This window comes from Mobula hypostoma, chromosome 6, assembly GCF_963921235.1.
Source record: "Mobula hypostoma chromosome 6, sMobHyp1.1, whole genome shotgun sequence".
NCBI classification, from domain to species: Eukaryota; Metazoa; Chordata; class Chondrichthyes; order Myliobatiformes; family Myliobatidae; genus Mobula; species Mobula hypostoma.
The window spans coordinates 167,489,700-167,512,166 of record NC_086102.1 but is presented as its reverse complement, the minus strand read 5'-3'; the positions used below and the strand labels follow the sequence as shown (position 1 = coordinate 167,512,166).

The 22,467-nt window shown below is 41.8% G+C and overlaps 1 protein-coding gene across 1 annotated transcript in view; it reads right to left on the bottom strand.

The window, feature by feature from the left end:
- Positions 1-22,467, bottom strand: part of col28a2a (collagen, type XXVIII, alpha 2a) — a 103,429-nt gene that overhangs the window by 38,007 nt on the left and 42,955 nt on the right. Inside the window, exons 13-19 of the mRNA XM_063052594.1 lie at positions 19,848-19,916; positions 15,157-15,225; positions 12,164-12,232; positions 10,583-10,651; positions 6,090-6,158; positions 4,785-4,856; positions 8-76 (exon numbers count right to left, since the gene is read on the bottom strand). Coding sequence (XP_062908664.1) covers positions 8-76; positions 4,785-4,856; positions 6,090-6,158; positions 10,583-10,651; positions 12,164-12,232; positions 15,157-15,225; positions 19,848-19,916 — 486 coding nt within the window. The remainder of the gene's footprint in view (positions 1-7; positions 77-4,784; positions 4,857-6,089; positions 6,159-10,582; positions 10,652-12,163; positions 12,233-15,156; positions 15,226-19,847; positions 19,917-22,467) is intronic.

The window sequence follows — 22,467 nt, the reverse complement described above, 5'->3', positions numbered from 1 at the left end:
TATTTACCTTCTCTCCTTGAATCCCTATGCCAGGTGCTCCTTCAGCCCCTCTTGGTCCTGGCAATCCAGGTTCTCCCTGTGACGGTAGAAACATAGAAAACATACGACGCAATACAGGCCCTTCAGCCCACGAAGCTGTGCCGAACATGTCCCTACCTTAGAACTACCTGGGCTTTACCCATAGCCCTCTATTTTTCTAAGCTCCAGGTAGCCATCCAGGAGTCTCTTAAAAGACCCTATCGTTTCCGCCACTGGCAGCCATTCCACGCACTCACCACTTACTGCATTAAAAAACTTAACCTGACATCTCCTCTGTACCTACTTCCAAGCACCTTAGAACTATGCCCTCTTGTGCTAGCCATTTCAGCCCTGGGGAAAAGACTCTAACTATCCACATGATCAATGCCTCCCATTATCTTGTACACCTCTATCAAATTACCTCTCATCCTCCATCGCTCCAAGGAGAAAAGGCCGAGTTCACTCAACCTATTCTCGTAAGACATGCTCCCCATTCCAGGCAACATCCTTGTAAATCTCCTCTGCACCCTTTCTATGGCTTCCACATCCTTCCTATAGTGAGGCAACCAGAATTGAGCACAGTACTCGAAGTATGGTCTGACCAGGGTCCTATATAGCTGCAACATTGCCTCTTGGCTCTTAAACTCAATCCCACTACTGATGAAGGCCAATGCACCGTATGCCTTCTTAACCACAGAGTCAATCTGCGTAGCAGCTTTGAGTGTCCTATGGACTTGGACGCCAAGATCCCTTTGATATTCCACACTGCCAAGAGTCTTACCATTAATACTATATTTTGCCATCATATTTGGCCTACCAAAATGAACCACCTCACACTTATCTGGGTTGAACTCCATCTGCCACTTCTCAGCCCAGTTTTGCATCCTATCAATGTCCCGTTGTAACCTCTGACAGGTAATTAAAGGAAAATAGTGATTGGCGAATGTCAGTAATAATCTCACCAGCATTTAATTTAGAGGTAGTGTAATGGATTGTTCTAATACCAGTTAGATGTTACCAAAAAATTGGAAACAATAATCAGTGTCAACTTATCATGACTAATACACCAATCTATCAAAGTAGATGTATTAAGAGTGTTGGAATATTTTTAATATTGAACAGACAAATCAATACTTTTATCTGCATCATAGAATTATCAAGATTGATTGATTATCAAGAGTATTAATGCAATCAAATTATATTTCACCAATTTTTTCCCACTAGACAGTATTCAAAATTCAACAGCAGTAATACAAAATTATAGCTTATGATATTTCAGAATCAGGATCAGATTTAATATCACCAGTATATGTCATGAAACTTTAAGGCAGTAGTACAATGAAATACATGATAAATAAATATAGAGAAAAAACAGAGTTACATTATGTATATACATGTCTATTAAATAGTTAAGTGCAAAATAACAAATAAAAAGGTAGTGAGGTAGTGTTAATCAGTTCAATGTCCATTTAGAAACTGGATGGCAGAGGAGAAGAAGCTGTTCCTGAATTGCTGAGTGTGTGCCTCGGGCTTCTGTAGCTCCTTCCCCATGGTAACAGTGTGAAGAGGGCACGTCCAGGGTGGTGGGGGTCCTTAAGGATGTTGCTGAGACTGGAGGGCCCGGGACTGTTATCCTTGGAGCAGAGATGATTGATGAGTGACCTTTAGGAAATCATGAGGAGGATAAGATGGAGTGGATAGTCACAGTCTCTTTCCCAGGGTCAGGGAGTATAAAACTAGAGGGAATTAGATTAAGGTAAGAAGGGAAAGATATAGAGACATGCTTTTCCACGCAGACTGTGGTGGGCATTGGAACAAGCTACAAGAGAAAGTTGCAAAGGAAGGTACATTAGAACATTTAAAAGACATTTGGACAGGTACATTGATAGAAAAGGTTTAGAAGGAAATAAATTAAGTGCCTTAAAACCAGTCACTTCAGGCAAATGGGGTTGTCAGCTGTCATTGGCAGCTCATCTAGGAGAAGGAAAACTCTGACCTCATACCTCCACTGACCTGTGGCTATACCCACTCATGGGGAAGGTTTTGGGAGTAAACCCTAAGGAAAATCCAGAGCTGGAGTCCCTAAGGCAGTCCTACATTGAGTTCAATGCTGACTGGCAACTCCTGCAACGCAGCTAGTGTAACCGGGTGACCGTCGGATCTTATTCAGTGTCGTTAAAAGTGTACTTAGGCATCCATCCGGGTAATGCTAGAATAGTTGTCTGTGCCTTTAAGGGAGACGATGATGTCATTACGCACGTGCGGGATAGTGGGGAGACCATTTTGCTTTCTGCTGAAGACACGTTGGGGCGTTGGAATTGAGTTCCACCAGAGTGTGCTGGGCATGGTGAGGCAAGATTTCCATGAGTAAAGAAATCAATGCTGGGTAGCATGGCTTATACCAAGTTCCTCACCATCCAAGTAGGATTGCCACTACCGTATTTGTACTGTATTAGTTCTGATATTTTTATACTGCATGTGCAATTCTGTCCATACACGAAGGTGTGGGTCGAAAGTTAAACTGAGATTGTAACGGCAAGAACTGGTTGTAAATTCGTTCGTTTTGTTTCGCGACCCTCTTCTGGCACTTAAACATTGAAAACCGATAAAGGAAAAACCCAAAAAAGTCTTTGTTGTCCTGAGTGTGTACTTTTCCCCAGGCTACAAAATCTGGTACTAGAATCAAACTGTATTGGTCTCTGCCGTTCCTTTGGATTCATCAGCTGCATGGAGAGGAGAGCATGTTATCTGGGCAACAGCTTGCTCTCCATGTCGTACTGCCCTGGCTTACGTATTGTCTTGTGCATCATGTAGACAGCTAGGACGTGACACCCATGTTGATCCCAACCAATGGATAGCCTCAGGTCTCAGTGGGTTGGAAAATGAAAGGAGCTCAGGAAAGTGCTTCAGTCAGCATCAACAGGTTTAAGGGCCTGTTTCCACACTTTAGAACTTCATGTACATTGAACTAGAGATAGAGGGGCTTGGCAGCAGCCAGAAATCACATACTTAAAGTTGAGTATATTCCCCATATCCTGCATTCTCAAGCAGAGACAGTGGTGGAGATTCTTGGCATTTGGATCCCATTATTACGCCAGGTTAGCCAACCTACAGTTGAAAACCTGCATTGAGAATGAGTGGATAAAAAAATCATTGCACCTTAGATGATTTGGGTACCGTCATCATCAAATATACCATTTTAGAGTTTTTCGAGAAGATCAAGAAAGATGATAAGGAAAGGCAGTGGACGTTGTCTGCATGGGCTTAGCAAGGACTTTGACTTAGCCCCACATGGGAGACTGGTCCAGAATGTTCAGTCGCTTGGCATTCAGAATGAAGTTGCAAATAGGATTCAACATTGGCCAGTGAGAGAAGCCAGAGGGTGGGCATAGATGTCTGCTACTCTGACTGGAGGCCTGTGACTAGTGGTGTGTCACAGAGAACAGTTATTTGTCATCTGTATTAATGAATTGGATGATGATGTAGTAAACTAGATCAGCAAATTTGTCGATGACACCAAGATTGGGGGCAAGGAAGGCTTTCACTGCTTGCAGCCACATCTGGTCCAGCCAGAAAAATAGGCTGAGAAGTGGCAGATAGATTTAAAGCCTACAGTGTTGTACTTTGAAAGGACAATCTAGGGAAGGACTTACACAGTGAATGGTGGGGCACTGAGAAATGCAGTAGAACAGAGGGATCTGGGAGTACAGATACATAGTTCCTTGAAAGTGGAGTCACAGGTAGGTGGTCATAAAGAGAGCTTTTGGCACATTGGCCTTCATAAATCAGAATATTCAGTACAGGAGTAGGGATGTTATGTTGAAATTATATAAGGCATTAGCAAGGACTAATCTGGAGGATTGTCTGCAGTTCTGTTTACCTACCTACAAGGAAGGTATAAGATTGAAAGATTACAAAGAACTTTTACAAGGATGTTGCTAGGACTTGAGGATCTAAGTTATAAGGAAAGGTTTAATTGGTTAGGAATTTACTCCCTGGAGAGTAAGAGAATGAGGGCTGATTTAGATAGAGGCATACAAAATCATGAGGGACATAGATATGGGAAGTGCAAACAAGCTTTTTCCACTGAGGTTGGGAGAAACTAGAACTAGAGATCACAGATTAAGAGTGAAAGGTGAAATACTTTTCACTCAGAAGGTGGTTCAAGTGTTGAATGAGCTACCAGCAGAAGTGGTGGATACAGGTTCAGCTGCAACATTTAAGAAGAGTTGGAAAAGTACTTGGATGGGAAGGGTATCAGAGGGCTATGGTCCAGGTGTGGGTTGATTGGACCAGGCAAAATAACAGTTCGGAATAGACTAGATGGGCTGAAGGGCCTGTTTCTATACTTAGTGTTCCATGAGTCTACCAGTGTAATTTTAATTTATGGCGTCCATGGACGAAAAAGAATCTTAATTAGAGACATGATCAGAATGCATGAAAATATTAACTTTTTTAAAAAGAAAAACAGCACATATCTTCTTTAAAATTAGATGGCTGGAATTTAATTGACACTGTGCTCTTGTAACAGAGGCTAAAGAATGTAATGTGGTTGTTTATATGAACTGAAACTACATAGGTCATTTTGCTGGAATAAACATCAAAATATAAGCCCACTCCCCTTGATGAAAATGTCTGTGGACCTAGAAAACTTCAATAAATGACGTTACCAGAGATAACAGGGTTGGGATAAATGTGAAATTCAGATAGCCACTTTAGAGTGCCTCACAGCCATTTTAACTAAGTTACTATATCCTTAGAGTTACCTTTTGTCCTGGTGCACCATCTTCTCCTGGAAGACCAGGGAGCCCTGCCAATCCTGAAGAGCCAGGCTCGCCCTACAAACACAACAGCTTCATGGAAGTCCACAGATAAATGTTTTAGAGTCGATGATTCTGACCAACTGTTACACTGGGGCCAGTATCATGCAGGCAAAATTGGGAAAATTTGCATTGGCAGAACCAGAAATGCAACGATCCTTGCCTGGATATACAACAATATAACAATAGGAATACAATATACCAAAGTCTTTGCCAGAGTATCGTTCACTGGTTGAGAGCGAAGGACACTGCCATAAACCAGAAGACTGTAGGATATATACAATGATTATCTAGTTAAAGTCTAACACCCATGTTTTGCTCTATTTCTTCTAATTTGATGTAGGGAGGGAATACATGACGAGGGAACCACCACTGAAAGCATCATGAGGGGTAGTTATCAACGTAGCAGGGGCATCCTAGGTGGGTTTCTTGAAATAGTGCTTTGATTTTTATGGAGTGCTTCCTTTGAGGACAAAACACCCAAAACAACTCGCATACTATTATTTTATTAAACATAAAAAGCAAGAAAATTAGAAATAACTTTGGCAAAAAAGTAGAAAAGAAAATAGATCATAAAAGAAATTATACAGAAATAAAATAACTCTAACATTTGTTCTGCCTCAAAGGAGGAATTAGATTCAATCAGACATTACCTGATTTTAAACATAAAGAACAGGATGAATTTCCACTGCCAATCTACCACATCGGTTTAGGCCAGATCGCAAATTCAGTAGCAGTTTTGACGGGTAATACAAAACTGAAAAAAACTTACTTGTGTTGGAATATCATAGGTCATTCAATTTAATGCTAGCCCTTTTATTCATAAAGCATTCTTCAATATTAAAAGTATAATTTATGTTAGTTGCCATTAAACATGACAAAACTGAGGTCCAGTTCCTGTAAATGTCCAATAGATGGCACTCTGCACAAAGACAAAAGCAACTTATCAGCAGCTCAGCTGTGTAGTCCTCAACAGCGCAAGATTTTTAACAGGAAACCTGTTATGTTAATTTTAGCATATACAAAGAAGATAAAAAGAATTTAGTCAAAATTTCTAATCTCATCTACCTTCTCTTTAAAGCAACATCAGCCTCAAGAGAAATGGCTATGAATAATTTTGAAATACATTTGTTGATTTCAAGTTAATGGACAAGTCATTTCAAATACATTTCTCACAGGTATTATTTATCTTCTGTTAATAAAACTATCCACCAGTCTCCTTGATGTTTCTCTTACTTTTCTCTCACTTACTTTTGGTCCTGGCTCTCCAATTCCTCTCTCTCCTGGAGCTCCAATTTCTCCAGGCAAACCTTGATCGCCCTGCAGAATGGTTTGAGAATTATGTTCAAATTTAATTAAAATATATGCTTTATACAAATAATCTGAAGTAAAAATGATACAATAACTAAGTAAACTAAATTTAATTCCAAGCAGGCAAGACATTTTTTAATTGCCCTCAATCACTTAACTTGCAGTTGTGATTGCCTCACACCACAGGTATGAAGCACATGGAAGGGGAGTAGATGGCACTTTGGTTGGTAATCATGGTTATTGTGAATTTTCTATAGACTTAAAAATCTATAACAACTCAATGCGGCAGTAGTACCAATTTCAACTTTGACAGGATGCCAAGAAAGGTGTTTCTGATGTCAGTAAAGTGGGACAAAACATTTTCTTCTATTCACTATTCTGACCCAAATTCTGGAGATAAAAATAAATTAAACAATCGAGATGGGTCTTTTGCTTGTGGCAGCAGACAAGAGGCACTTACTCTGTGAAATGCGCCGTGTTAGATTTTGAGCTACGATCAAAGAAAAGATGGCTAGAATCGCTTAGCACTTTCATGCAAGGATGTTCAGTGCGTCAAAAAATCAAACTTACAACAAATAGTGAAAATAGTGAAAAGAAAAGTCCAATATCTACAAAAATATATCTACCAGAAAACTCAATAGCAGCTCCATACTTTGTCCAATGTGAACTCCTGGCAGCTCGATCTCTCTCTCTCCTCGACCAAGAGCAAGGAGTCCCCTTGTTTTGAAGGCACCAGGACATGCCACCTTTAATTACCCACTTAGTCCAAAGGTGTGGATATAAATCACACATCATACAGCTATCGTTTTGGGCCAATCAGGCCGAAGAAGCATATTGGTGCCTTGTTACATTGAATGAAATGCCCTAATAAGTTAGTCCGATGTATTGGTATGCAAGGATATGGCAGCTTATTTAGATAGGCTACTCTATAAAGGGTTTTTATAATGGTAGAGGGACATGAGTTCAGATCCTATCAAGGAAATGTAAATTCAAATCATTGGGAATAGGAAAGCAGTGACTGGCACTTACTATCTCTGTTGAAGTCCAATAAATGCTTTATTCCACACAACACTGCTCTTATCCCATCCCTCCTGAACAGAGTAAGGGTAGTTTCTCTGGTCCTCACCTTCCAGCCCACTAGCCTCCACAACCTTTGCAATTTCCACCAGTTCCAAAGAGGTTCCACCATCAGACACATTATCAGCTCCCTTTTCAAGCTTTTCAAATCAGCGTTGATCTCTTCCCTTCCCACAGCACATTCCCATGCAACCATGGAGATGCAATACTTGTCATTTTACATTTTTGATCCCTGAGAAATATCACTCCTTTTCCAGTGACACAACAATTCATTTGCATTTCTTCCAATCTGGGAGTACATTGGGGGACTGCTTTGTTGAGCACCTCAGCTCCATTAGCAAAAGGCCTAATTTCCCACTGGCCAACCATTTCAATTCCAATCCCCATTCCCGTTCCAACATGTCGGTCCATGGCCTCCTCTTCTGCACGATGATGCAGGTTGGAGGAGCAGCGCTCATAATCTGTCTAGGTAGCCTTTGACTTGATGGCATGAACATTGATTTCTCCAACTTCTGGTAATTTCTACCCCTCCCCCTTCCCTCTTCTTCAATTACCCCACTCTGGCTTCTTACCTCTTCTCCTCACCTGCCAATCACCTTCCCACACTGCTCCCCGACCTTCCCTTTCTTCCACGATCCACTGTCCTTTCCTGTCAGATTCCTTCTTCTTCAGCCCTTTGCCTTTTCCACTTAATCACCCCTCAGCTTCTTACCTCATGCCCTCCCCCGCCCCACCTGGCTTCACCTATCATCTTCTAGCTTGTCCACCTCCCCCTCCCCCCACCTTCTTGTTCTGGCATCTTCCCCCACCCCCTTCCTTTCCAGTCCTGATGAAGGGTCTTGGCTGGAAACATCCACCGTTTATTCATTCCCATAGATGCTGCTTGACCTGCTGAGTTCCACCAGCATACTGCGCGTGTTTTCCACCAATCTAGTCCACTGCATTTATTGTTCAAAAGGTGGTTTCCCCAAAAATGGTGAAAACAAACACAGATTTGTCATGGTCCGGTCCGTGAAATCCGTATTCCGGTTCATGGTCCGGTCCATCGACCCTTGCTCCAGGTTTTCCTGTTTACCCTGTTTCTGTTCTTGTTTAGCTCTAATTGAGGAAGCTGATGCTCATTGGGGCTGGCTGCATAAATACCTCCAGAGACCAGGGCGTGGTGGCTGGATTGTTCTTGTCCTTACTCCTTGTATCCCTTGCTCTGCCTTCTGTTTCCTTGCCTGAAGCCCTGCCTTGTCTTGCCGGTAACTCTGACCTCACCTGAAGCTCTTGTCTCGCCTTGCATTGCCTGAAGCCTTGCCTTGTCTTGCTGGTAACTCTCGCCTCATCTCACCTGCAGTCTTGTCCTGGAGCCACCCTGTACCTAGCTCCCTTCCTGTCCCTTGCCTCTGTTGAGGGGTGATCCGCGCCCTGCCCAGGAGTACCGTGCCCTGCCCGGGTGAACTGCACCCTGCCCAGGAGGAGCCTAGCTAGCCTCAAGCCTGAAGACTCCAGCCTCCTGCCGAGCCTCAAGCCTGAAGACTCCAGCCTCCTGCCGAGCCTCGCCTCAGGTCTCTAGCCTCCTGCCAAGCCTCGCCTCAGGTCTCTAGCCTCCAGCCTCCTGCCTCCTGCCAAGCCTCGCCTCAGGTCTCTAGCCTCCAGCCTCCTGCCTCCTGCCAAGTCGCTAGCCTCAAGTCTCCTGCCTCCTGCCAAGCCTCGTCTCGTCTCCTGCCTCCTGCCAAGCCTCGCCTCAAATCTCTAAGACTCCAGCTTCGTCTTGCCTGCCTGCCAGCCAAGCTTCGTCCTTGCCTAGTTCTGGGGTCCGAGCCAGAGGCAAGACCCAGGTACTGGGTCCTTGTCCAGTCTCTGGCTCGGAGTCCAAGCCTGGGCTCCTAGCTCTTTTGTCCAGTCCTGTTCCAGGTTCCTGGTTTTCCTGTCCATGTCCTTGCCATCGCCCTGTATCCTAGTCCTGTCCCTAGTACTTCAGTGTCTGTGTCTTGCACTTGGGTCCACTCCTAGCCACCTCCTTATAACAAGATTGGGCGATTGCTTCGCAAAGCACCTACATTGAAGTGACCTCGAGCTCTGTTTGCCTGCCACTTTAGTTCTCCAGCCCACTCCCACTCTGAATCATCTATCTGGTGGCCTCCTGCACTGTTACAATTAGTCCCTTCAGTAAAGAACAACACATCATCTTCCTTTTGATCATACTGCAGACTTCAGTATTCAATATCCAACCCTACAGTTTCAGGTAATTTGCTTTTTGTCTTTCAGCTATCTCGCTCCTGTACTCCTCCTCATCATCATCTGAAAATTTAAAGATGGTGTCATCAGCAAATTTAAAGATGGTGTTTGAGCTGTGCCTAGCCACACAGTCATGGATGTAGAGAGAATAGAGTTCTGGACTTAGCATGTATCCCTGGGGTGTGGCACTGTTGATTATCAGTCACTTTTGATCCGTACAGTCTCTAGTCTCCCGGTGACAAAGTCAAAGCTCCAGTTGCAGAGAGAGGTACAGAGGCCCATGTTTTGGAGCTGGTTGATTAGAACTGAGGGTATGACTGTGTTGAATGTTGAGCTGTAGTCAATAAACAGCAGCCTGACATAGATATTGCTATTGTCCAGGTGATCCAAAGCTGAAAGAGATTGCATCTGCTGTAGACCTATTCTAATTTGCCGCAGGTCCAGGTCCTTGCTTAGGCAGGAGTTGATCCTGGCCATGTCCAACCTCTCAAAGCACTTCATCACAGTAGATGTAAGTGTAACTGGGCGATAGTCATTGAGGCAGCTCGCCCTGATCATCTTTGGCACTGGCATGATTTTGAAGCAGTAGGGAACCTCTGACTGCAGCAGTTAGAAACTGAAGATGTCCTTGACGTTCCTGACAGTTGGTTGGCAGAGGTTTTCAGTGGCAAACGAGGTACACCATCAAGGCCTGACACCTTGCAAGGGTTCATCCTCTTGAAAGGTGTTCTGACGTCAGCCTTCGAGACAGAGATCACAGGGTCACCAGATGCTGCAGGGATTCGCACGGGTGTGGTTTTATTGTCTCTTTCAAAGTGTGCATAAAAGGCATTGAGCTCATCTGGGAGTGAAGAATCACAGCTGTTCATGATGTTAGGGTTTCACTTTGTAGGAAGTAAAGACCTGAGAACCCTACCAGAGCGGACATGCATCCAGTTCCATCTCCAACTTCAATTGAAATTGTTTTTTTTCACTCTTAGACTAGCCCTCTGTAGATTGCACCATAGGTCATACCTGGAATTCTTTTATAGTTCTAGATCACTGGTCTTGAATGCCTTAGCAGACTTCAGAATTTGTGTTAAAGTTTGTGAAAATAATAAATCGTTTTAGCAGCTTTTTGCTTCTCTTACCTTTGATCCAGGCGAGCCCTCACCTGGAGGTCCTCTCAGGCCAGCTGGTCCTCTTGGACCTAGGACTCCCTATCAGATTATACAAAATAAATTGCCTCAATTTAATGCATTTTGACCAGTGAAATTCTACATTACTCTAAAATAGGGTTGAGAGCAAGGTACAGGAGTCATCAAGAAAGATTTTGAAATTCATTATGACAGATTTTCACTGGCTGGGAAGGAACCCGTCAGGAGGTGAGGTACCCAGCCTCTGACCTGCTCCTGCTGTCACAGTTTTATGTGGTGATCCAGCTGAGTGTCTGGCAACAGCTGGAGTGTTAATAGTGAGAGACTTGGTGACGCTACTGCCATTGAATGTTAAGGGTAGCTGGTTCTCATTAGTGCCTGGCACTTACATGGCAACACCGTCAACAGCCACACATGGCCATGTGGCTAGGGACTGCCTCATTTTCGAAGGAGTCGCTAATAGAATTAAACATTGTGGAATCAACAACAAATAGTGCCACTTCTTACCCTATGGAAGGAAGATCATTGATAATGCAGCTGAAGGAGCTTAAGGTGGGAAATAGTGGTAAAGAAATTAAGCTGGAAAGGATGCAGAATGGGTTCGCAAGGACATTGTTGGGAGTTGAGGGAGGGTGCTTAAATTGAAAGGAGAGATTGGATAGGCTGGGACTTCATCCTGCCTCCTGCTGAGTGGTGACCCTACATAAACATATAAAATTGCAAGGGATGTACAGTAGATAAGATGGATGCCCACAGTCTTTTCCCAAGGTTAAACAAGTACATAATTTTAAGATGAAAGTGGAGGAAGATTTAAAAGGGTCCGGAAAGGCAAGCTTTTCACATGATGGTGATGTGTGTGTGTGTGTGTGTGTTTGTGTGTGTGTGTGAGACAAGCTGCCAGAGGAAGTGAGTGGAAGGAGCTGGAAACGATTACAACATTTAAAAGCATTTAGATCAGGGGTACCCAACTTGGGGTCCACAGACTGCTCAGTTAAAGTCGGAGTCCATGGCAGTATAAAAAAGCTTGGGAACACCTGTATTAAGGGTTCAGCATGCACATGAATGAAGCTTAGCCAAATATTGGGACCTGCTATCTATTTTGCAGAAACTACTGACCGAATACACCATCTTACAACAGAACATAGAATGAAGACCTCCACATATGGCTGACAAAGGCCACATCTTTCTGCACACCAACAATGCCCGAATTGAGTTCACACAGATAAGAATACATGCCTGAAATAACTGCTACAATAATTATATTGTTTGAATTGTACATGTAAAGGAAGTTGCATGTCGCGTGGAAAGTTTAGGCTGTCTGGACACAGTACATACCTTTTTCACTAAAACACCAGAAGATAACTGGTATCTTAGACAACTACGTGCAAACATCTGCGAGCATTTTCTACTACGTGCTTGTTATCTAACAGACAAAACTCATTCAGCCAGTTCTACACCAAAATAACTTTATCAATGTAGGGAGCAATTGGAGACATTCTTCAGGAGGTATGCACTCAATATTGAAAAAGTCACGGGAGTTACTTGCTTAATTAAGAGTAAATGCAAAATAATTACCTTTTCACCTTGTAGACCAACTCCAGGAGGACCAACAGGGCCAGGTAATCCAGGAAAACCTATTTCACCCTGATGAGTTACATTTCAGAAGTGAAATGGTACATTAGCAAATGTAATAATAACAAGAGATACCATATCTGAACTTACTTTTGCATACCAAACAATATATCAAATGTTGGTTTAGGTAATTATTACTTGAATTCAAGATTCAGTTCTGCAGAGAGAAATATTTACAAAATATTCACGTTGTTCTAATCTCCATTTTGAATTGACTTCCTTGACAACATTCACATTCCCAGATATCGTTCTTTAGTCTTACATGGAAAATTAAGAATTTTGTTCAGAATAAAAAATTGCACACCACTGAAGCAAGTTTTTAATACAGGAGGAAGGCTGAATCCGTAGTTCACAGAAATGGAACTCATGTCGAAATAAAAGAACTAAGGCTATCAATTTAGCTTTTGAAATCTGAGGCAATAACCAAGCCCTCATGAACTGTCTTTTAAAAGTTATAAAGTGTCACATCATTTGGTGAATGCATTGATGCTTAGTCCACTGAATTTGCTCCAATGCAAACAATACTGATATATAAATATGTGTGGAGTGGGGGAACACAAGAGACTGCATACGCTAAAATGTGAAGCAACAAACAATTTGATCAACACATATCAAAGTTGCTGGTGAACGCAGCAGGTCAGGCAGCATCTCTAGGAAGAAGTTCAGTCGACCTTTCAGGCCGGGACCCTTCGTCAGGACTAACTGAAGGAAGAGCTAGTAAGAGATTTAAAAGTGGGAGGGGGAGGGGGAGATCCAAAATGATAGGAGAAGACAGGAGGGGGAAGGGATGGAGCCAAGAGCTGGACAGGTGATTGGCAAAAGGGATATGAGAGGATCATGGGACAAGAGGCCCAGGGAGAAAGACAATGGGGGGGGGGTACCCAGAGGATGGGCAAGGGGTAAAGTCAGAGGGACAGAGGGAGAAAAAGGAGAGTGAGAGGAAGAATGTGTGTATATAAATAAATAACGGATGGGGTACGAGGGGGAGGTGGGGCATTAGCGGAAGTTTGAGAAGTCAATGTTCATGCCATCAAGTTCGAGGCTACCCAGACGGAATATAAGGTGTTGTTCCTCCAACCTGAGTGTGGCTTCATCTTTACAGTAGAGGAGGCCGTGGATAGACATGTCAGAATGGGAATGGGATGTGGAATTAAAATGTGTGGCCACTGGGAGATCTTGCTTTCTCTGGCGGACAGAGCGTAGGTGTTCAGCGAAACGGTCTCTCAGTCTGTATCGGGTCTTGCCAATATATAGAAGGTAATTTGATGCAGTGTTTTGACCCAAAACGTTGACAATTTCTTGCCTCTTACTGATACTGCTTGGCCCACTGAGTTCCTCCAGCAGATTGTTTATTGGTTAAAATATCCAGCAGATTGTTTATTGGTTAAAGTATCCAGCAGGTTGTTTATTAGTTTAAGTATCCAGCAGATAGTTTATTGGTTAAAGTATACGGCATTGTTGTAAGATGCTCTGCTTTTTTTAAACCGAGGTTGGAATCAGTTCATGAGATGAATATATCTACCTAGGAAGACCCTCGCTACTAAGAGAACATTTGAATAAAGTGATCTGATACTTGTATTATTTGACCCTGAAGATCTTGTTGTTATAACTAAAATTTTGGTTGTTTACCCAGGACTAAATCTCATCAGCCAGGGTTGTGATTAATGTGTGAGTGGTGAAGAGTGCGGTTAAATTATAGGTAGCTGCTTAACTGCTTAATCCCTCTGACCTCTTGTAGGGTCCCAGTGGCAGCCTGCACTTTTGACCATATGAGCAGGAAACCTGCAGGAAGGAAGTTGCCTCCACCTTTAAATAGGCAGACTGGGTCTTGATTAGCAGTTCAGGGCTAGTCCTGAAATATTAAGGCAGATCAGAACAGCTAGACTGGCAAAACAGATGGGCTGGTGAGTTGTAAAACATAAATTTAGATTTCCTTGTGAGGCAAGTTGCAGTGTAGTGCTCCTCGGGGACTGAAGAGGATGTCTTGGGTCTCCCTTCACCAATATGCTCCCCCTATTTCTGCGTCGATTTCAGACTACCCGCCGCATTCCTCCTCTGAATGCAGACAATGATTCCCACGTTTCTCCAGCTGTGACCTCGTTTCCTCCTTCCACCTGCTGACCAGATGGTACGTCTTGCTTAATGGTGAACAGGAAAAATGATGGAAATAAGAGCCAGCCATTAAAGTGGGCTGGGATCCACATTCCAAATGCCCCAGTTACTCTCTTCCTTGGGGCTCACCTGGACTATTTCTCCCACACTCTCTAAATTCAGGCTTACAGAAATCACTACTTCCGGCAGGGAACTTCAGAATTTCGTACTTTGGATTATTAGCGCTGAGTGGACGCACCACTTAGATTTTCCCCCAGTCCCTGACAGGAGTGGATTTAAAGTCTGAATGGTCCTCTCGACAACAACACTCAGCTAAGGATCATAGTTAGCAATTTAAACTATCAAGATTTAGTTGACTTTAGCTGGTATCTATGATATGTAACTGAGCCAGAATAATCAGGGTAAACACTCAGATTGTGTTGGTGGCCTGTGTGGTTTTAGTCTCCTTTATGTAAATATTTAATTTTAATATTCTTGATTTCCTATAATCATCTCTAATGTTACTCCAATCAGCATTTCAGAAATTCTGCTTGCCACTTATGATGCTGGATTCTCACCAAAATGGTTAGAATCCAGTGCACCTTCCAAATGTACAATCATATTGCACAGGCCAGTTTCAAATACTGGATACAGGATATTATAGCTCTAGTTTGTGAAAAGGTAAATTCAGTTTCCATTATTTCAAATAGAAATATACTATAAAGAAATCTACTACTGTACAAACTTAGCTTATTTGTTCTTAAAATGTTCACTTCAAATCACACAATCTACAGCCGCTGTTGTAATTAAGACTGTATCATAAATTGGACATATGTGCTCCTCACCTTTTCACCCTTAATACCTGCGCCTGGAGCTCCACGAGATCCCTTTGGTCCTTCATAACCACGATCGCCCTGTCACACAAAAGTTACAGCAATCATACTACATTCCATTGTTGTCCCTAATCTTTAAATGAAAGGAAAATAATCCTTCATTGAGTTGTTTGAGAGAACTTTGGCATCACCAATTGATGCCTAAGAGTGCAGTAAATTATAAAGAAAAATAAGTCAGATAGCAACAGTAGATTAAACTCAAAGAAACTTGATCTGATGTGGAATTCTATCTTGAGGTGACCTTAGAAACTTAAAAGCTGTGCAGCTGTGCAATGCCCGAGGCTTGCAAGATTCCACAAGTGCAAACTGTACAGCTTTGTACAGGACTGTACAGTCCTGAACAGTTTTGTTCAGGACTGCAGACAGAAGGCTGACATGCTGTCACAAATTCTTCAGAGAAAATCTGGTGCAGCTATTCTAATATCAGTGCTGATCAGATGTGTAAAATGGAATGTTATTTTCCTATCAGTGGACAACTTTTGATCACATGCTGTAAGCAGTGGACAAGGTAATGGAAGATTGCAGAAAGTAAGCTCTGCTGCGTAAAGAGATCTACGCTTCCAATTTGTGTGCCCAAAGAGCCTTAACAGTTAGTGCCCAATAACAGAGAGTGTCACAAAGCTGAAATACAAAGTGAAGTTTATTCAGAATAAACATCCCAGGCAGCACTCATCAATTAAAGGAGAAGCACTAATCAAAGTGACCTTACAATATGACTGCTTTAATCAAATTTGGAAATTGATTGTGGTTTTCATATCAATACAGAGATTCCATTCTGTTCTGACTTGACCATCATCGAGCCTGGAATCGTCTCCAACTGCACTCTGGTCCAGTTCCCATTACTTCAGGGCATAAAATTACTTACTGTAGCCTCCTATGGTCTGGACTTGCTCCTGTAAAAATTCGCCTTTACCTTGTTTTTCAAGCTCACCTGTGGCATCTCAATGGGCCAACATCCTTATGGACCAAAGGTAATAAACAGATGATCTCTGACTGCCGTCCACCATTCGCTCTTTCATAAGTGAAAACTCAAGCCTCAACAATCATCAAATTCTTTGACACAAGTTGGGGCATTGCACTCCCTCAGGCAGTTACTGAAACGTTCCATTTTGTTCCCTGTGCAAATTAGGTGAACCATGTTTGCAAATTGATGCATGGAATATAGTTCTATTAGCTGCCTGGTGTAGCAAATATTAATGAAGCAGTACTCTGGGGGAGTGCAATTAGCCTAACAATAGGTTATTGAAGTGAACAAATGAAAACAAAAGATAATATTTGTGTAAAAAAAAGATCAGATTAGACTGGAAAACACAGTCAAAATAAACCAAGTGGATATACACACAAGGGCCACTTTATTAGGTACACCTGTACACCTGCATGTTACAGTAATGCAAAATCTAATCAGCCAATCATATGGCAGCAACTCAATGAATAAAAGCATGCAAGCGTAGTTAAGAGGTTCAGTTCAATGGTTCAGACCAAATATCAGAATAGGAAAGAAACGTAATCTAAGTGACTTTGACCGTGGAATGATTTTTGGTATCAGATGGGCTGGTTTGAAGATCTCAGAAGCTGCTGATCTCCTGGGGTTTTCAAGCAGAACAGTCTCTAGAGATTATAGAGAATGGTGTGAAAAACAAAAAAAAAATCCAGTGAGTGGTAGTTCCATGGGCAAAAATGCCTTGTTAATGAGGGAGGTTAGAGGAGAATGGCCAGACTGATTCAAGCTGACAGGAAGGTGACAGTTAACTCAAATAACCAGGCGTTACAACAGTGGTGTTCAGAAGAGCATTTCTGAATGCACAACATGTTGAACCTTGAAGTGGATGGTCTAGAGCAGCCGAAGATCACGATGTTCACCTTATTAAGTACAGAAGGTACAGTACCTAATAAAGTGGCCACTGAATTTGGATTTTAAAAAATCTAAATTATTTTACACTATAGGGTAAGTATTTTATATCTTCCAAATCTAATTGTGTAATACAGTAATTCCTTGCCTTATGGGGACTTGGTGGGCAGGGATGGGTAGAGGAAGGGGAATGCAGTTTGGTGGGAACATGTGGGGAACCAAAACTGACATGATGTCCACAAGGATGAAATGATGTTGAGATAACTTAGTAACTAAACTTTATACAACAGGTAAAGTACAGTCTTCACACAAACTGCCCTCACATGGGAGCTGCCAGCAGTCTCTGAGACTCTAAGACACCCACATCTCATTAAAAGGAATAGTCTGTAGGTCCTACAGTCACAGAGATGTATAGCAGAATATGGTGATTTTTTTTCTCCATCTACACTAATCCTATTTGCCTGCATTAGAACCACACCCTTTTATGCTTGCTTGTTTAAGTGTGTCTAAATGCCTCATAAATGTAGTAATATTATCTGATTTGACCACTCTCTTTCCAGCTTGTTCAAGGTATCAACCACACTCTCTGTATAAAAATATTCCCCTCAGATCAGGGCTGGCAAACGTTTTTGGAGAGTGTGCATCCATATTGCCAATAATCCCCTTAAAAATTCTCTTGTGTGCTATGGTAATTTTGAGCAGAGATTATCATTGATTAGTGATTATTTCTCTAATAAATTAGTAACAATAATTATGGACTTCTTTTAAGAGAAAATGGTGAATCCTGTTGTTTATTTACGTGCATTCAATGTTTTATGATAATAAAAGTATAACAGAGACAGATGGAAATAAATTAAACATTTTGGAAAATCTGTTCAAAAACTATTAATATTAAGTTCTTTAAAAGACAATTGAATAATAACATCAGTTCTAAATAGTATTGTTATTGTAACTGTTTACTGTACAAATACTGATCTGTACACCAGATCTGTGAGGGTTTTAAAACGTATCATTCAATGCTATGTGCTCTTGCAGTTATTTAGCTGGTGCCAAGCCAGTGTGAGATATTTCCCATGAAAACACGTCACTGTTCTCGAGTTGTAATAGAATCATTTGCTGTTTCATTCAGCATTAAGATAATCGTTACTGTTCTCTTCAGTATGTGAGCTGTTTAAAGAATTGAGTGCGGCACTACATGACACATGCCAACAAAATATTTTATGCATGCCATTTTGGGCATGTGTGCCTTGCCTTAGATCCTCTGTGAGGCTGGTTCCTCTCATCCTAAACCTGTGTTCTCTTGTTTTTGATATCCCTACCATTTTTAACCTTCTTCCTTATCTATGTCTCTTGTATCCTTATGTCAAAAGAAGCTCATTTCAGGAGAGGTCATATTTTACTAAGTATGAACAAGCCAGCCCTTCACTCAACAAGGTTGGGAACTAAGGGTGCAACAAAGTAACAACTAGCAATTTATTTTAACAATTCCTCCTTGGGTACGTTAGATAATGTTTCAGCCATAAATATTTTTTATTTTAGTGGTACAACACTGACTAGGCCCCTCCGGCCTTTTGAGCCACACTACAGCAGCAACCCCCGACGAACCCGATTAACCTTAACCTAAGGCGGGAGGAGAGAGAGAGCAGCGCACCTGCGCGTGTGCAGCCCCCAGGTGAAAAATGATAGGGGCCGTGGACAATTCTGATTTGATGGAGAGGGACGTGAAAGCACAGAGGAACATCTGGAGAAATTTCTGAAACGCTCGTTCGCTGCTGTCATTACTGTGTGGTCCGGAATCTTTCGGAGGGTAGGCCTCAAAATCCCCAGCTTTGCCTGCTTTTAGCGACCGAGGTTGAGGTCGAATCGTTCGGACAGAGATGGCGCTCAGTACTCGGTGTTGGAGAGCTGATCAGAGCTCGAAGTTTTCGGATGACTCAGAGTCGAACTGTGGTCGGCATGGCAGGGAGAGTTTTTCTTCCTTCTCCCGTCTGCATGAGATGTGGGACAATTGAGAAACTTTGAACTTTTACTGTGCTCGTGGACTTCTTCATCAAGTTATGGTATTGTTGTACTGTTGTAACTATATGTTATAATTATGTGGTTTTGTCAGTTTTTCAGTCTTCGTCTGTCCTGTGTTTTGTGATATCACATCGGAGGAAATATTGTATCATTTCTTAACGCATGCATTAGTAAATAACAATAAAAGAGGACTACGTGTCTTCACAATCTAATTGTGGGGCAATTTACAATGACCAATTAACCTACCTGTTATGCCTTTGGACTAAGGGAAGAAACCAGAGCACCTGGGGAAAGCCCATGAGGAGGGTGATGTACAGAGATATTTTACAGTACGACCCCAGAACTGAACTCCAAACTCAGGAACTGTAACAGCGCGCACTAACTAGCATGTTATCATGGCATCCCATATTGAGCTTTCATAATCTAGTGGTTGAGAACTCACTCCTGTACTTACCCACCTAGCATCCACCTCAAATGTTCCTAGGGAGATTGAATAATAAGCTGGCCTATGCATACTTTTAAAAATTCTTGCTACCTCAGCTACATATTGTATAGCCTGTAGCAGACACACATATTAGTTTTAACATATGCATAACCTTGTTCAACATCGAAAGAAACATTGGCCTTGATAAAAATGTAACATGCTGGGTGCATCCTGCTGGTGGGGAATTTCTTTTCTACATGTTCTAACATTACCTTCGGGTAGCTTTAGGTGAATCTTTTGTAGTTAAAGAGAGATTCTATGTGTATATTTAATGTATAGAATTACATATACCTTCATTCCTGGCCAACCCTCACCAGGTAAACCACGACCTCCTGGAAGACCTTGAGGTCCTGGAGACCCCTGTGCAAAGTGAAAAGGAAATGAATTATTAACAATGTTATAAGCCAAAGAGCAGGAAAAAGAAGACACATGGTTGAGATTCTTGTCAACTATGGTAGTCAGAAGCCATGGTTACTTCCCTGTCCAGTTTCCACTTTGACTCCTGTCCTTGTCGTGTTGAAACATTCCAAAGATTCCCAGGGAACAGCACCTCATCTTCTGCATGGTTATTTTGCAGATCTCAGTATTGGATTCAAATGTTTTACTTCTCTCTATAAATGTTGCTGGCTATTACAGGTTCAGTTTCTGTTTCTGCTTTTCTCATCTCTCTAATGGCCTGCATTTGAAGTCAGAGTTATCTTGATAACAGCAGCCTGCACTCTATCTTAGAAATCCTCTCCCTTTTCTTCATATCCCCCTTTCTGCAACTTGAAACTCCCTTATCCCCACTTTGATCCTGATGAAGAATCATTGATCTAAAATGTTAGCCCAATGTTTTTTTATCTCGATGGACACTGCTTGATCCCCTGTATATTCCAGAACTTGGAGATTTGTTTTGCACTTCCAGTATCTGGAGTTTATTTTGCTCTAATTAACTTCAGCTATGATAGATTTGAAAAATGAAAAAAACTCTGTAATATAGTTGTCATGACATGGCACATAATGATATTCATTGTGTACAAAGGAGATGTTACAAAGGAAAAAATATGAAAGGTCTCATTGCAAATCTTCAACATCAGTAGAAAACAAAGTGAGTCTAAAAAGAAGGTCTGGTCTTAGAAATTAAATACCAAACTGCAATGTCATTCAGTGAATATCACATTGTAATTGATCCCTCAAAATTTCCACGCCTTAGGCATTAGGCCACAACAGGGACATTAAGATTGATTCAGTTGAAATGAATGGCTCGTATTCCCCCGCCACTGGTGTTGTGTGCAACTTTGTTTTAAGGGTAGAAGCTCAACAATCTGGCACTAAGAAATTGCACACCCTGAACAGTCTGAACAGGTTCCAGTTTGACTAATGGACCCAGGAACTTCCTTGCTGAAACAAAATGTGGTAAAGTGCATTGGGAATTATAAAAAATTCTTATGCACCATTTTGATCATTTTCTTCTTCATCGCTGGCTTTACTGAGTGCAGTATCAGTAGAACATATATAGTGTTATACACCATTAAAACTGTTGCATGTTTCTGTGAAACTAAATGCAGGCTAGCACAGACCGATGAGGTTATTGCTGGGTTTAGGCAGTCTTCCACTGTGACCAACGCAAGGCTGCTGGGAAAATGACACTGAGTGTCCAACTTGACTTTAGGTTTGCTTCCTCTCCTTTAACATGAGCAGGAGTCAAATTTTGTCCAACAATGTTTTAAAGTTTTGTTACTTGGACAATTTAAGGTAGATGATGTCACATGTTTTACGATGAATACTTCAGAGATAACATTTAAAAATCAATTGTATTCAGAGTAAAGTTATTAGGCCACCTCACCAACCTACAACTTGTTCTTTTGAGCAGTGATTAGTACAAAGCAAGTCACTCAATGAATTCATTTCCAATATCAGGGATTCCAAGTAATCCCAGGATATACAAATCATAGCAGCTCCTTGAACAACACACAAACTGCTGAAGGAACTCTGCAGGTTGGGGAGCATCTGTGAAGGAAAATGGGTAGCTGATGTTGTGGATCAAGATCCTTCCTCTGTCCATTTCTCTCAATAGATGCTGACTGACCTGCTGAGTTCCTCCAGCGTTTTGTGTATTGCTCCAGATTACAGCATCTGCAGTCTCCTACATCTCCATAGCAGTTGCCTGGTTGTTTATGGGACTTTAATTACCCCAGTAATCTTTGAGAAACCTACTACTCTTTAAAAAAGTAATGGCCTCGTCACAGTGGCTTCATTATCAAATGAAATAAACCGAGCCACATGCTTGCCACCTGTCTTATACACCAACACACCAGTTTGGTCTATTTGGTTGACAGTATCAAGAATATTTAGCATCACAGTTTCTTTGACATTCATTGTTAATACTGTCCTTGCCCTGAAAGAGAATGCAATCCACCTCTGGGAATATGGACATAAACTAGAGAGTTATATCTTCAGAGAGTAGACTCTGTTCAAAAAAGATCTTGTGAAGATCAAGAGACATTTTTAAAAAAGAGGACTGAAGTGACTCTAGTTTTTGAGAGATGAGCAGATTTGGTAAAATGTTAGTTGAATGGTTCTGTAATATTTGAAACACTGCAGCCAATTAAAGGATGCACAACAAAACACACAACTGGGGGGGGGGGGTAGAGATTGTTGCTTGCAGAGAAGGCTAACAATTAGAACTGCTCTTAGATTTGTGACTTTATCTGTGGTTGGTTGAGATCAGCAGAAACAAAAATATGGGAAGATGCAAAGTAGTCTGTTGATTCACCATCATTTAATTTACAAGGCACTGAAGTCAAGATCTGCTCCCAGGGAGACCTACTCCAAGACCTTGCTGTTGCTTTAAAAAAAGCCAAAGATCATAAATGAAGCAATTTTTTACTACTGACTGTTATGAGCACAAAGGCAACATATGAAAAAT